Genomic DNA, 17291 nt, shown 5'->3' with positions numbered 1-17291 from the left:
TTCAACATTTAGGAAAAGTTTTAATGCCACACTTGTAAAACAGTTTAAGTTAAAACAACTTGACTAAACATGTACAAAAACACTATTTGGATATATCATACCCTTTTCAAATATATTTTTAATTGTTAAATTAAGTTAAACATAATGTAAAGCACGTCAGATAGGTGAAAGCATAATACGTTATCTGTTTATAGCAAATATGTTATTTGAGTTAAGTTGAAGTTATTTCGGCTTAAATTTTACCTAGCATAAACTAAAACCTTTACTTTAACAACAGTTAGAACAGGAGTTCTTAAACTTTTTTTATCCGGGGAACCCTTAAAAATTTTTTTTTAGCTCGCACGAACCACTGTAGGCAAATAAAATTCAAAAATTACGTCATAATTTGACGTCACAGTGCAGATAAACTTTATAAATTTGCTGATGTTGGTCCAAAACTGCGAAAGTGAAATTAAGTCTAAATGCATTCAGTGCAAACCCGTTTAGTTTTCAATTAAATTGTTTTTTTTATAAATTGATTACTTCATAAGTATACACTAATATTTCTATTAGGCTCAGTTTAATAACCCCTGAGTTAGAAGGTTTCATCATTTATATTTTACAGTTACTCCAAAATGGTGACTTACTTTGCGAGGTGTAGGCGACCGTAGCGGGGTGTTTCGTGGGTGTTTTCCTTCTGTAATAAAAATAGGTAAAAAAAAGGCTATTTCTTGGAATACAGATCCATTTTAATTGAGGATGAGTCCAGCCAGAATACCCGGACTTGTCACGTGATTCAACATCCTTTCTTAACTTAGCTCAGTCAAGTAATTGTAACGTGTGAATATTAGTCATGCTATACAGGCAAAACTACATTAACAATCCAAACTTTGTGGAATTAAGTTGTTTCTATCGTTTCTAGAAAATTATGCCATACAAATAAAAAAGTGGTAGGATGAACTTTTTCGATGTTGCAAGCAATCGGCAAAATGTCTACAATTAACATGTGATCAATGACACTGTAACTATTATTCTATCTACGATGTTCTACAATCAGCGGGCGTATAAAATATTTGTAACAATTTCCCATTTATGTTAACTACCTTTTAAATACGACGGCGACAACGATTAAAATGATCAGTAGAAGAAATAGCAGGCCGCCAACACCACCGCCAATTATAGCTGACGACACACCTGAAAAAACATTAAACACGTTTAGAAAATAAATATAATTTTTTTAAAAAAACTTTAATGTTTCGGATGCAGTAAAACTCCGTGTAAGTGAGTAAACATGGCCTAAAACTTGGGTAAGAGGACATAGCAACGTAAATAGTTCAACAATGGAGTGCTATCGATTACTCTTTGACGTCCAGCCATGTTATTGGTTAAACGCAGACAATTTTTGATCATGGAAGTCACTTTGATTGAAAGACAGTTAACCAAACAAGCAAAATGTAACTTTGTTATCATCATAAATAGTATAATTCTCTATATCCTGGTGTTGACGTGACCTTCCGCATAATCTTATTGATTTTGTTGACTTAACTCGAGTGATCGGTATTGGAGTGAAAGCCTGTAATGTTTGTCCAAATATCACACATCGGAATGCAATGCGACGTATAGGAGATTTAAAGCCACAATTATGCCCAAAGCAACGCAATTTACTAACATACGTAAGCTGTTATAAGCTTACGATCCGTATTCTACTATTTATTAGACAAGCGATTGGAAATTTCAACGAAAAGCTTTCTTTAGATAACAGTCTACAGGTGGAAAGCCGACTAACACGCGTTTTGCCATAAAATAATAAAGGACAAGCCCTCTGAGAGTTGAACAGCAGCTGTTATGCCTTACCGCCTGCGTCGGGTGATTCTGCTGTTGTCGTGGTCGATCGTGGAGTAATGCAGTGACCTTTAACAGGGGTTGGTGCACTTGCGCCTTCGCAGTTTTCCGCTTGGATCTAAAGATTCAGCATAACTTGTTGACAAAAATGCACCCCCTGGCTGGTCAAAACGGGTTGTTTGATTTTTTATGCTTAGCAATTAATGGACTCGTATTGATCAGTAACTGACATGGATCAGACGACGTTTTTTAGGCGGTTCTCTATTTTGTCCAACTGATGTATTTGTCATATAATCAGAATATAACTGTGGGCACTCGTTCATAGACCACAGTTGATTTTATTCATTACAGCTGTGGATTCAATTACTATATAGTAAATGTGTTTGGCAGACCGTGGGTCCACCTTTGCAGTGTTGAAACGCGTAAAACGTTTCCAATTTTTGAAAGACGATAAACCGCAAATACACAATTCTTTAGGGTATTCGCTGCGATAAAGAGAAACGTAAAATAAATTCCGATAAGCCGACTGGAAGAGCAATAATGACTTGTATTTTCAAAAAATGGAAATGAAATTGTTGCAAGCATGCAATTGGAAGATATTTTAATGTGGTAAACCATGGTGATCTAACCAAGATTTTACCTTTGTATTTGGACCGTTGATAAAACTAGTGCGAATGGGGTTTCAAAAGAAGAGTATTGTCATTCATACGAAGTAGGAGAAAAACAAATGTTATGCATATAAACATTCCATTCTAATTTACTCTTTTTGTATATCAGGGTATTTGAGGTTAAAGTGTAGCTACTTTCAATCTAGTTGATATTGAAAGCCGTAGTTCACCTGTGGATAAAGTATAAACAAATTGATTTTACGTTCACATGCAAAACTTACAGTAAAGTTAACGTTTTCTCCCTTGCCATGCTTCGCTGACGATAGTTGAAGATTCAAGGTTTGGTTGCTTGCGGCAAAACTTGCTTGGGTTGACGCATGTCGACTAGTGGCAGTAACCTAAATTTAAACACAAAATAAGGAAACTCAAGATACCAAGCGATACCACCTTTCAAAGGGTCTAAAACAAGCAAGTCTGTACACTACATACTGCAGTGAGATTGGAACGTTTAACCTTGGCCATACAGGGAGGGTCGTTTCCTTAAGCAACACATGTGTAAGTTGATAATATCCACAGCACCGTTATTTGCACCAGTGTTGTAAACAAGTCATTTGCGCTATAGCTTAAGTTCAAGTCAAATCAATTTCAAAAATTATTAAGACAATGCCAGTCAAACCAATTGCCACACCAATTCTGTTTTAAGTGAAGTATTAAAATTAGTAAATTTACCAGATTCCAAGCAATATTTTGCATAACAAACACCAAGAACGGAACAAAAGCGGTCAATTTTACGTCAAACATAAAGTAAATTGACCATTTAACAAAAACGCTTAACATTAATGTAAGGTATATTTTTAAAGTAATTAAGTGTAGTCTAGTCAGTTTAAATCCGAAAAAAACGAAGTCACGTAATTTAAAAACAGCGACTTAAGTTAAGTCAAGTAATTACAACGCTGTTTTTTGTACATGTGTAGAGCTATGATCTGGACCAGGGGTAGGCAAATAATGGAATACCCATTTGCAGAAAATACAAGCACCAAAGAGCCTCAAAATTATTTCAATACAAAAATGATAAATAATGCAAGGGCAGCCGCAGAAATAACAGAATTGTAACTTAACCAAACGGTAATAGCAAAACAACACGCATAATATTTACTAACTCTTCGGACTCTACGTCTAGTGTTACGTCATAAACGAAATGCTGGCCTAAATAAAGAAAAAAGGGAAGAAACGTTTATAAACGGTACTCTTGGTAACCTTTTTTTTTTTGGAATTTAACGATTCAACTAGAAGAGCAACAAAAAACATGCCGAAGAGCCGCAGTTTGACCACCCCTGATCTGGACCAACTAAATTTGAACAACCACGTATATAGACACATACACATGCGGGTTCAATAAATGTGGTCTCGCCCTTTTTAAGTCGTTTTTTGACCCACGACAATGGCTTATTTATCACAGAACACCGGAGGCCTTCGACAGACTAATCGAAACTGTCGAGCAAAGATGCAAGCAAGGCAGTCTAGAAAAAACAACTAGCCTGCAATGAAGTTCAAACCATACTGGGGCCGTAACCTCATATGACCTGATACATAAATACCTTGAGAAGCAAACATATTCTACTTTTTTCATTCTTTAGGTGCGTTATTATAACCTTTAATGTAAAGTTTATATAAATGTTTAACGTGCGTGGCGTGTTGTCTTAAGACCAGTCAACTTTGTTTCGCCACCACTGACCAGGTATGACTCGTTGTTACGTTGTGTGGGCGCGAAGATAACACAGGGAGTTGTTGAGTTCACGAACGCTCCGATCACTCTTTCGGGTAATCCATATCCTGTTGTGACGTTGCTTGATGACTCGACTGTAAAGTTGCTGCAGCCAAGGAATGAAGCCTTCACCTAAAGTAACCACTTGTTTGGAAGTTAACTACACTATACACTAGTGATATAAACATGTCGAAGTAATTTGTAAACTATAACTTGAAAAATAAATATGTAGTAATCTTATCGTTTTACATGCAACGGTTGAGATAAATAAGGCAATATAAATAAAAAACAGCTCCTCTTTAATTCCATACCAGCGTTTCGGAAACCTATGCAAGCCGCCTTCGTCAGGGTGAATGACACTGAGTGTCCCAATAACTTACGCCTAAGTTAAGTCCTTTTACAAAAACCACTTATGTCAATTCAAGTTATTTAAAAACAGTGACTTAAGTGCACTTAAGTCAAGTTATTGAATTAGGTCATTACAACACTCCTATGCATGGATCTGTAATGTAGCTTGACAATAAATCTCCACGTAAAAAAGTCAAGTAAATCGACATCATCTTGATAAAGACTTCGATACGAACTTGCATCGCATTATGTTTACAGGTCGAGTTGAATTAGAGATGAATTACCTTGATGATATACTCAGATCTCGGTGTTAAACCGGGAATGTTCGCCTTAAGCATTGCGTACGAAGCTGTTTGTAATTTCGTTTTGTTGTCTTGTGTTGATTGCACCTCCACCTGCATTACGCACAACACAAACACAATTTACCAGAATTGTATTTTATGTACAAACAATAAAACTGCTGGCACTAATAGTAACCAAGGCGAAAATATCTCATGTCCCGTTATTTCACAGGCCTTCAAATAAGGTTTAAAAAGATATTACTTTAAAAAACAACTTATGCCTTGTTTCCATTTGTGTACTAATAACATTAGAATGCAAAAGGCAATAACGTTTTTAAGTTTTTATAGCGTCTATCAAACAGACACGGGCTCAAAGTACTGAAATAACCGTCGATGAACGATTAAGTAGATTGAAAGGTTTTGTAATGATTTTAAGACGAAAAAACCTTGATTTAAACAATTTGCCCGGATTGTATTTTATGTAAAAAAAACACAATAAAAGTGGTGGCACTAAGAGTCTCCTAAGCAAATGAAAATATTACAGGTCCCGTTATTCCACGGGCTCTAAAAGTTGGCCTATAATATTTCAAAGAGCAAATTATACGACATACGTCTTGTTACAATTTGTATGCTAACATAATTTGTATACAAAACAGCAAAAGCGTTTTACATTTATAGCGATTTTCAAACAATGTTCGGCCCCGTGCGCCAAAACACTATCATAACCATCGACAAACAATTTAAAAAAACGATTATATTTAAAGGTTTTGTAATGATATAAAGACAAAAAAAGTAATGCATATTACCTGCATGTCAATTTTATGCCCTGTTAGCGAGAGCAGCTTGCTGAAATTATCCTGCCATTGTAGTTGGGCGAATGACGACTTACAAGAGTCCACGGAAGCTGTCGTTTCCACTGTTAATGTAACACGTAAAGCTGTATTACCGAACCCTTGTTAAATGATTTTGACACTGGTTTTATGCAATCTGGTTACAGAAATATCTCACTCTAATAAACGGGACAGTTTAATTATATACGCTTGATTTTGACAGTAATTGTGTGCAAATTCGATAATTTAATACCTGCATAAGGTATAATGTTTAAAATCGGAAACAATTCGCAGAAATAGCCCACTCTAATCAACGGGAACCGGCTCATTAAACTTACCTAATTTTGACGGTATAAAGTTACAAAAATGATCAACTCTTTTTTAAACTTGTTTTATTGCAAAAACAAGCAGAACTTCCTTACGTTTATTTTGACACACATAATATGCTTTTTCGCCGGTGCAATTTGTATTTGTAGTAATCCACCCAATCCCATAGTGTAAAACCTTTTGCTGACAGGTTGAGGAATTGATGGGGTTAAAGTCTGCAACAGTTCCATCACTCCACAACCATTGCTGACTCGAAGGATGCCATCTTGCCCCAATCGAAACCTTTATGTCTGCAAACAACATCTTGGTGTTAATTCAATTACAAAATAGGAATAGAATTACGGTTAATTCTGAGGAAAATAAGCACGCTCCATTCGTGGACAAACTGCATTCGCCTGTTTCATTTTGCCGATTATTTCAATGGGTGTGTTTTTGTATGCAATAAAGTATTTATTAACTAATATAGAAGCTAAACAGACTACATATTGCAGTCAATAATTTTTCATTGTCAAGAACAATGAAAAAGAACTTAAAAATAACAGTAAGAGACAATTAAGATTTTTTTCAAAAAATCAACTATAAAAATATCGTTTTCTTTTTCCAGAAATATTTTGTGAATTAAGATTAGGCTACAACATGTACCTAGTTAAAACGTTAGCAAAATTTAAAAATTCAATTATGTGAACTGTATATAACCAGTGTTGTAATGACTTTATTTTTGCCTAAAAAACAACTCCCTATTAGTTTCGTTTTTAATGTTTGCAATATTGCTCAGAATGGAAAGTGTGTTGACAGATTTTTTAAGTTTAACTTTTAATTTTAATACCATTCAAGTGAATTGGATTTGAATTGTTATGGAAATGGCTTGGATTGCGACTCGACTTGAGTAACTTATGACTCACTGGGACTTAAGTAATTTCAAAAAGACATGTTCACAACACTGCATACAATCATAAAGTAATGTAGGGATTACGAAATGTACCTGGGACGAAAAATACTCCAAAGTAGTTGGTGTATTGACCATACGTCGCATTCGCATCTGTCAACCTTACAGAAGTGAAGGCCGAATTCTCATACGCATAGACAGGCTTATATCCAGGTGTCGCGTCTTTGACAGCATACATTTTGAAATCCTCAACCCCTCCTGGAACAAAAGTTTAAAGTTAGACACGGCGTTTCTGTCTTCGTGAACCTACAAAATATCCAAACCTGTTAATACGCAACTTCCTTGTATTAGCACATACCAAAAGGTCCAACCGTATCTGCAGAAATGAATGGCTATTCTGTTTGGAGCCAACCTATAAAAGTCGTAGGACTGTTACTGTAGCCTTTAGCCATTTTATTGGCGATCCCACACAGACTTTTAGATAAATTTTAAATATTTAGTAGCCTACTTTTGTTAAATATGATGTTGCTACCAGGCTTAGCATATACTGAAAAAAAGACTTGATATTTATTTGTTTACAGACGTTTCGGTTTATGCATGATTCTTTTTCATCAGGTACTGTAACAACACCACGCCAAAAAACAGGCAGAGTAAAACTACACAAATCCCTGATGAAAGCATACAGGATAGTTAGCCGAAACATCGGGCCGGCATGCAGCTTTAAAGATAAAGTCATAAATTGACGTCTTTGTTTTTTTATAGAAACAAATGTAAAACTAAATTGGAGTCTAAATACATTCAAAAAGGAGCCAGAGAGTGCCTTTGTTCAATCAAACTCTTTTCTAAAATGAAATGCACTCCAGCTTTATAATTATACACCAGATTTCAATAAGGCCTTCATAGACCCCCTAAAAGCAGTCCACGGCTTCCAGTTTAAGAACCTCTGCAGTCAATAAACTGTATATTTAGCTTACGTGGTGAACAGATCAATGTGTTGTAAATGTCCAAGTTGATTTGTGCTTTTCCAGGAGCCAACTTCTCCTTGCTGCTTCGAATATTTGTAGTAGTTCGAGTTGTAGAAAATCCAGACCCTTGTCGTTTCTATACAAATGCCTTTATGTTTAGGAATTCAATGCAACACTACTTCGCGGCAGAATTATGCGCTTTGGTATGTTCTGGTGAATTACTCAATGGACGAGGTATTGCTCGCTAAACGGGTAATTGCAGCCCACAAAATCGGTAAAGTAGGTTTGTGTGAACCGGGTTATAAATCCATTATAGGGTTGCGGAATCCCTCACGTCGTATTATCCGAAATAGGTATATTTTGTTCTAAACAACCCGCTGCAGAGTTGGTTTGAAAATAACCCAAATACGACTTACGAGTCCAACTTTAGCCAACTGCGTGATTTTGCCGAGTCCCGACTAAATGTGGTGTATATTCAGCAATCAACTTATAGGCGTGTCATATAATATATTCACTCACTATACATGGATGAAAAATATTCCACTATTATGCTATTCTATTCCGCCTTTACATTTTACAGTTGGCGACCATATCAGTTTCAAAATTTGGTACTGCGCTTGAGTGTCGGACTTTTCAAAGACGATACGTTTAACTCTATATTATGGCCAGCACTTTTCAAAATATAACTTAAGCTGCACATAAAATAAAATAAGAAGTGTTTTGCCTCATGTTTGGTTTAACTGATTTTTTTTGCATTTTTTTTTGTTTGACACTTTTCAAACGTAACATAAAGCAGGAATTATTAAACCTTTTCATTTTATCCCCACCCTACCACGACTTACCACTTGCGTACTTCGCTTGAACTGCGTTGAGCAGCGAATCGTTTGTCCTTGCATCGCCAGCCGTAACCAGTTTCCCTCCCAGCGACTTGCACTTGCTTTCAGCTGCATTTGCGTCCAATAGATCGTCGGACAGAGTGAGAACGTTGCTTCCACTCACTGCTGTGCTTATTGGGCAACCTGGAAGCGGTAGACATCTTGTTAGGTTTGCTTAAAGCAGGGTTGTTTACCTCTGTTTAGCGCGGACTCCTGAAACAACTTTTGGATCGCGTGGATCAGTGTCTGCATGAAATTTTAGGGGATGGCGTCATGACTTGACGTCATAAATCAAATTTACCCAGGAAACTTGCTATTTGTGGTTCAAATAATGTAAAACTGAAATAAATCTAAATAAATTCAAGGAGAAGGCGCCAATTGTCTAAAAAAACTCTGTTCTTTAGAATAATTCAATCCATTTTTTCAATTTAGGCCTTTCTGGACCCCCTTAAAACCAATCCACGTATCGCCAAACGGGCTAACGGACCCCAGTTTAAGAACCCTGAAAACCGGTATCGTATTCGTTAAACGATATAGTATTGTTTTGCTAACATCCAAATCAATAGTAACAAAGGCAGATGCTGTGACAATGTAGTTTTAAAGACCATAACAACGTCTAGTGATGTTTGTTATATAATAAATTAATAATGCTAATAGTTGATTTACAGCAGTGACTGTTCGAAATCGAACCCATTTAAAACAAATCAAAAGAAAGTATGAATATTTGTGCGATTTTGCAGAAAACTATTAACGTACCAGTACGAAAGTAGGTTAAAGCAATTAAGCTATCAACCAGCAAAAAGTGCAACAGCTTTACCTTGGATTTGGCAATATCCAGTTACTATTTCCGTTCTACTGGTACAGGTACTTGTAAGTGCTTGGATCTACGAAAGCATTGTAAATCGTTTGATTTCAAACCGTTAATCTTTTCACTTAATTTTTTTTTTTTTTTTTTACCTTCAGGCTTATTTGTTCGTTGTATCCGTGGTGTGATATCGGAATTTGCAAAGTTAGTGTTTTACTTGCTGGTTCAGATTTCACGTCAAAATAATGGGTGCTTGAATTTGAATTGCTGGTAGAATCAACCTTTATAAATTAAAAACGACGGTTAAATTAAAGTTTCCTTTGGAATACTTCATTGTAATCGTTTAATATGCAACTAACCTTGAAACGCAATATTTTCTGGTTTGACAGGTGGCTAGCGTCAGGATAGACTGCCACAATGCACTTTGCAGAACTCTCCACTCTAGCGTTTGGTGTTGGAGTTTTGAGTCCCGTTTTAGCAGCGACTTGAGAACTTGTCACAAAAGTGCTGGAGCAGCCGGAAAAATTGACGCGAACCTAGATGTGTAACAATAAACCGGTAAACACAATCAGACTTTAATTTCATTTAAGTGTTAATCCACTCATAGGGGTGTCATATAATTTATCCAACTGTTTCAAACTATTCCACCATATGCCATTTAACCCTAAGGATTACAGTTTACGGCCTTATAGCTTGAGCACATGCGCACGTCGAACTCGGGACTCGGGTAGTTTTATGTATAGTCTTACTCGAGACTCCGTCAAGTCCCATGTCCCATGTTCCGAGTCAGACTCCGACTCCTCAGCGCTACCTTGCAGTGGTAGCTGATAGGAGCTCACTTTGTTAGTGGATGTATTAGTGCTGTAATGACTTAAGTAAACGACTTGACCTAAATGAACTTAAGTCACTGTTTTCAAATGAGTAGACTTGACTTAAGTTTTTTGGGCACAATGACTTGATTGGTATTAAGTGTTTTAGTCAAGTGAGCTGACTTGACTTCCTATTTTGAACAAATCACATGAATGGAAACAAAGTGTTTTTATTAATCTTTTAAAAAAAATTCAGTTATCTATCTTAATTTTTGTACATAAAAAACGATTGTTCTTTCTTATGTTTATGTTATTTTTCAGTTTATTGCTCGTAATCGGACTAATTTACTAATTTTATTAGTTAAACGTTAAGTTTTTATGACAAGGACATAGAAATTAACTTGCTCTATTTACGACCTGTCTGGGACTTTATTTGTTATTGATTCAAAAAGACTTGTTTACAACACTGGAAGGTATGACAATATTGTTTTTATTACACTGATGCTGTTCTAACAGCATTGTTTAGTGTGTATTTAATCATTCTATTAATTTGAATAGGACATGAATCAGCTTGGCTAAGCCAGTGAGCTGTTGGTAAGGTCCTGTACACTCATAAAGATTTCAGTAGCAAACCAAATCCACCAGTTCCAGTCAAGTCATTTGGAAAACAACTTAATTACAATTCCAAAGTCGAGTCCTTACAAAAATTCAACCTACTTTGAACAATTAAAATTGATAAACTCTTCCTATTATGAGCAATAACTTTAACTAAAAATACCACGAAACGTAACATATTGCAAGCTAATTGTTTTATGCGCAAAATTTTATAAACCATTTTATAAATAAATCTTAAATGAAATCACTTGTTTTCAACCGAAGTCATTTGTCCAAAAGATTTAAGTCAAGTCAAGTCATTTGTCCAATAGACTTAAGTCAAGTTAAGTCATTTGTCCAGAATATTTAAGTCAAGTCAAGTCATTTGTCCGGAATTACTGAGTCAATTTAACGTCAAATTATTTGAAATAGTGACAAGTGCACTTAAGTCAATTTATTAACTTAAGTAGTTACAACACTGTGTCTAGTAGCAAACTATCTTTCCGTAAGCCCCTCTAATGATTTACATTACTATTTTGCTCCCATACTGGTGCAGTTACTTTTCGCGATATATATTTTCACTTTGTACGCATAAAGTAACTTAAGTCAGGCACTACATACCAGAATATATGTAAGCCACTTACAGCGAAATTGTAGTGAGTGTTGGCTGCTAGGGCTGTTAATCTATAACTGCCATCTCCGTAGGCCAGAGTGCGGGAAATCGCGGTTGTTCCTTGCCAAACCTAAGACATAAAAGTACTTTTTATATTAAAGTTATACATATGGGCAATGTGGACACTTTCGTCGCCAATTAAGTTAACTTCAATAAAACCTTTGTTGCTCATAATTAAAATCAATGCATGGTATGCTCAATAGAATGCTAGGATTCTTACCTGAGTTGTCAACGTGCTGCCCTGTTTTGTGGCAAGTTTCTGGAGGTTTTGACTCCACAGAACATCGACCACATTTGCGTTGCATTGCTGTGTTGTTGTTGAGCTTGTCACTGGGAATATAACATTAAAAAAGATTTAGGCAGACTCTCTAATTAGCCGTGTTGTACTAAAAATAAATGAGGGGCTCCAGCCATAAGACCGAGATAAGAACAACACCAACGTCAGAATAAAACACAATTCGGAATAAGACCAAAATAGGACTAATACCTAATGGCCTAATGGTATTACTAACGTCTAAATCGGAATAAGTCATAAATCCGTCAGAATAAGACCTAAATGGCCAGAATCAGGCCTAAACAACAATTTACCTAACCTCAGACATCACCCCTAATTACATTACTAACTCCCCCAATAATTTCAACACTAACCCATTTTCTAACCCCACCCATTACCCACCAATAACCCCAAACAGGACCGAAAATCCGTTGCCAAAACAGCGGCGCCCTGACGGCGCCGGTCAGACTATGGCGTCCAAACCTTGGAACCAAAACGGCCGATACCAGACCGATGGCCCCCGATCGTCCCATACCTTCTACCCACAGGTTCTGGCGTTATTAAGGCTATTTAGGGCTTCTTCCGATGAATTTAGGGTTTATTCCGATGGATTTAGGACTTATTCCAATGAATTTAGGACTTATTCCGATGAATTTAGGACTAATTCCGATGAATTTAGGCTTTATTCCCATGAATTTAAGCCTTTTTCCGATGAATTTAGACCTTATTCCGACACATTTAGGTCTTACTTAGACGATTTTGATCTTATGCTGTACGTTATATTACTGCGTAATTGGCTTTATTATGTCGTTGGTCTTAATACTATGGTTTCATAGATTTTTCTGCTTTAGGTATTTTTGCTTTTTAGGTCTTACTGTGTGTTCCCTAAATGAGCATAGTCAAAAAATTAAACCTATGTTAAGTCTAAGGTCCTTTTAATACCATGCTTATTGCTTATGTTTTCCTATATATGCAATAAATTCAATTGACCACCATAGTAGCATCATAAAGTAGAATAGAACTGGGTAGGAAAACCGTATGTCCTCTTTTGATAGGATTAGTCATCTTTTCGAACGATAAATGAATGGACGCCTAATAATGCCTAAATGTTATTTTTGTTATTTGTGTGTTTTTTAGCATAATTTTATTTTTTGTGACTTTTTTACGCTAAACCTGTGTTAAGTCAAATGACTTTTTCTTATCGTTTTTCTTAACAATATTTTCTCATAGAAAAATGGGAAACAAGGGAAACACCAAATAATTAAGGCGCGAATCTGCGAAATAATTTTGCCTTGTTTTGAGTCTTTTTGCTAAAACCTTCGCTGAAAATACATGTTATTGTTCAAAAAGCATTGATAAATTCTTACATTTGCACTGTACCTATGTTGTTTTTTCCTTTGATAATGTGCTAAATTAGAAACGAAAATGTGTAATGCTGTAAAAATACGCTAGAATTTTACCAGAAATTAACAGGGAATATACACCTGCTAAAAAGGCTCTTGACAAGAAGTAAATTTACTTTTTCTACCATGCTTTATAATGCTAAATCTCCCCTTGCCTAACCTTTTTCTCCTCTCGTTGATGTGTAAAATATCATAATACGCTATTTTGAATATATTCGTTGAATTATATCTCAACCCAAACCATTTATCAATATTTTATCGGTACCAGTTAATTGTCACACACTTAATTAATTTGTAAAAAAAGGCGAAAAAAATTTTAAGGAAACGAAAAAACGCAATTCATTTGAACGCACTAGTGTGATCGGAGGTCGTGAGTTCGAACCTCACTGCAGGCTAGTTTTTTTCTAACCTACCCTGCTTGCATCATTGACCGAGATTCGGTAAGTTTGCAATGGCTTTCAGGATACGTAAGCCGTAATTCGTTGGTCAAAAAGCAGCTTCAGAAGGGCTAGATCACAGTTGTTAACACACAACTGTTCATGTTTCATTTGCACACTTACACTTAATTTGGCAAGCGTAGTATATGTTTGTCCCTGTGCAATTCACGTTGTAAGTTGTCCAGCCTCTGGAATACTTGTACGCCTTCTGCTGGCAAGTTGTACCTCCGGGGTTGAAGGAAGCTACTGAACCGTCGCTCCACAACCAAGTACTAGTTGTTGGGTTGTAACGAGCTCCAATGAACACCCGAGATGTATCAATAACTGAAGAAAAACACTAGTATAATAACCTAATGACTACGCCTAAAACATTTATTTTACTTTTGAATTAAGTAGTTGTAATAAAGTGGCTCGACTTAGGGAGACATTTAGGCAAATGACATAAGTTGAACGTAAATGCAATTATTATTAAACAGAAAACGTTGCTTTTTGGGTACGCCTATGCAAAATCAACTGACTTTTTACACCTTAAAGTCCAGTAATTATCTAAATACAAGAAAGAGCTGCAATTCCAAAAATAAAACAACAGTTTACGCTTTAAAATGTGTTGTTTGTATTTAAAACTGCTAAAATATTAAGTTAAAGCTATCCTTTTTTTAACATTTTCGATTTTATAAAGATTAGTTATTGGCTAGTGATAAAAGTAAACCGGAACGGCATTTCAGTAAAACAATTTTCGCCGTAACTGCGTAAATGTTTTTTACCAGGTCATCCAGTCATTTCTTTGAATGTGTTTAAAGTAAGATTTTATTCCGATCTTCTTGCATTACATCGAACAAAACCTTAAGTTTGATTACTTGTTTAGACGTTCCATTATTGTTACATGTTCACTTACACATTAAACACCTAAATCGATCAATTGCCTTAAGCCAAATTTTAGAGTTCTTATTATCATTAATTTTATTACGAATAAAACCTTTTTTGCAAACAAAGGTTGGATCGCGTTAACCTTATTTATCTATTCGTCAAATAACTCTGAGATCTGGCATAGGTGAACACGTAACAGTTATTCCTTAATTTGTGCGTCCTCTTAAAAAAAAACCATGCGTTATGGTGAGACATTTTTTCATGGTTTCGGTCAAAATATGATTGCAATCTCATCCCTGGTGTAGCTTGCATTATTCACTTCGCAATAACAGGTAAGGAACACTTTAGCTTTTCGGGACCAAAGGTTTATTTGATACACACCTGCATAGATTATATATTCCTCTCGATTGAAGCTATTATGGTAATCGTATCGGGTGGTTGTTAATCTGTGTCCCCAAGCTCCGTGTTGTCGTCTTCTGTACTGATAGATGGTTTGATGTCCAGCTGCAGAACTTGAACCATACAGGTCAAAATCGTAACCCCAGTCGTTGTCTATGAAGTTTGAGAAAAACAGATCAATTTTCACCTGATAACACTTGAATGTAAAAAACGGTATACACATGGGGTTTATATATTGGCCAGCCCTGCTTAAGTAGTAGTGAAAAACGATTACGACTTTAAGAACCCTTTGTTGCCTCGTCATGTTACCATTGGCCAGCGAAATGTGATTGGTCCAGTTACAAATATACAAATGTGATACGGTTCGAGTTGATTCAATCTGAACTGGGGATCCTGTTCTAGCATTTATTGCTGTACAAACAAGATGCAACAAGCCGCGGTAACCTGTTTGGTTCCCGCAGGCGATACAACTAAACAACTAACCCCGAAATAGTCACGGCCGTGAGTTCGAATCACACAAATGCCTTTTTTGCAATAAAATCCTTATCGACCGACTTATTTCAGCTGGTTTAACAGGACTGTTGCTACTAGGCATCACATACAAGAAGGCGACTTGTATACCTGCCCGAAACGTTGGTTAACATCTATAATTACCAGAGTAGCTAGGTGAAAAGGTAACTTTCACCTATAGCAAAGTCAAATTTTTTATATCCTTTCAGGTTTATGCAACTTACTGGAAAAAATGCTAATTTTCAATGGTGCTTAGTCGCATTTGGGCTTTTTTACAAATAGTCCTGTCAAAAATGTTTAAAATTGGGGTTGAAATTGTAAAAAAAAAGATAAAAAGATCATTTAACACAGACAGCAGATAAGCAAGAACTGATCAAAATTTAGTTAAATCTTACATCCAGCATCGCAAGCTTGATTTCTGATTTGCCATTTGTGGTAATAATGTCGACAGAAGTATAGACGTGTTCTTCCAGTTTTCCACCTGAATACATTTACTCGTTGATCAACTTAACACAGTGAAATGAGTTTACCATCAATTTCACAACGCACAGTTACGACTAAGGTGTTTCGTAGCCTCCAACTCATTTGGATCAGCTTTATTTTGTATCAGTATAAGCGCCCTTTATTCCTTAGAAAATAACCACAGTGGGCATTGGGGCATTTTTCAAGAAACTTTAAGAAGATTATAATATGTAGTATTGCCAACCTTATTTCTGATTTCCAAACTAAATTAGGAATTTAGAAATAAAAAATGTACCCTTTCGGAATTCCATCTAATTTAGTTACAAAGAACTTAAAAGGAATTAAAAAAACAGAACAACCTCGATTAACTCTCAGCTTCTAATTCATTTCGATTTCACCCTCTTTGTGTTAGTAATAAAAGTGCCTTTTATTCGTTTATAGATGCTAGCAAACGAGTAGTTTTTCTAGCTTGCCATACAAGGTTAGTTGAAACCCAGCAAATTACGTACTACACACACGCAAGGTAAGAAGAGTTTGTTCATCTACAAAAGGGTTTACAACCACTGACTGCAATACAGCTTGTTTTGCGACGCATTTAGACCTGCTTTAAAATTCGGTAAATTCTGACAATACCATGCCTGATTGTGTTGTATGACTGAAACGTTAGTTTAATGTACAACGTGCATCCTATCAAACAAAGTGGTATATTTTTATGATTGTAGTGTTACACTACTTCAACTAATACTATACTTATCGACGAACGCCCAGCCTTGCTCACAGACTTGAGGCTACGCGTTTCCCCAATAGGCTCTATTGGTATTTCCTGTTTTAGATTTCGTCGTCGTCTTGGGTTTCGATGCATGTATGTAGCGATAAACGACTGATAACATTAGTTCAAAGTCGCATGCCTGTTTTGTAAAACAGAGTGCAATAGACATGCGGAAATATGAAAACATATAGATACTCAATGGTTTATTGATAAGGCGTATTTGCGGGTGCGCCGATAAAATGGAGAGGTCTCTATAAATTATGCTATATGTTAGTTTTCATGCATTAAGGAAATATGGGTAGGATGTTTTTATCGCAAGATACATCGCCACAACTATTTTTTATTTTATTTTATAGTTTTTTTTCTTTAGGTTCATTTAGTGGCAATGAATGCAGTCCAATAATCGTCTCAATACTATGGGATATTTTAAACGGAGGGCGACTAGATTTTGGTTTAAAATGAAATTGCGGTAATGAATATGTGGTGTTTACCAAACCAACGTGCCAAAGCAAAATACGTCTGCCTTTTCGGTGATTATTTTTATATCTTTTTCCGCCTGTACAGTAGAGCCTATAATATGGTT

At 35.9% G+C, this 17291-nt stretch overlaps 1 protein-coding gene and 1 long non-coding RNA gene across 2 annotated transcripts; both read right to left on the bottom strand.

Annotated features, from left to right (window-relative positions):
• Window positions 1-626: 626 nt before the first annotated feature.
• Window positions 627-2799, bottom strand: LOC146139307 (uncharacterized). The gene is made up of 4 exons (XR_014501378.1): window positions 2711-2799; window positions 1834-1939; window positions 1083-1173; window positions 627-676 (listed from the first exon to the last, which is right to left on the bottom strand). It is a non-coding gene; the product is annotated as an uncharacterized LOC146139307 (long non-coding RNA).
• A 1308-nt stretch (window positions 2800-4107) lies between these two features.
• Window positions 4108-7896, bottom strand: LOC146139306 (uncharacterized). The gene is made up of 7 exons (XM_083392391.1): window positions 7841-7896; window positions 7190-7278; window positions 6963-7124; window positions 6076-6270; window positions 5630-5739; window positions 4827-4937; window positions 4108-4326 (listed from the first exon to the last, which is right to left on the bottom strand). Exons 3-7 carry the CDS (start codon window positions 7102-7104, stop codon window positions 4108-4110), a joined length of 777 nt encoding a protein of 258 aa, XP_083248517.1. The 5' UTR covers window positions 7105-7124; window positions 7190-7278; window positions 7841-7896.
• Window positions 7897-17291: the final 9395 nt, after the last annotated feature.

The sequence above is a fragment of the Ascidiella aspersa genome, chromosome 6 (assembly GCF_963924565.1).
Source record: "Ascidiella aspersa chromosome 6, kaAscAspe10.2, whole genome shotgun sequence".
NCBI lineage: Eukaryota > Metazoa > Chordata > Ascidiacea > Phlebobranchia > Ascidiidae > Ascidiella > Ascidiella aspersa.
This window is presented reverse-complemented; position numbering and strand designations above follow the sequence as displayed.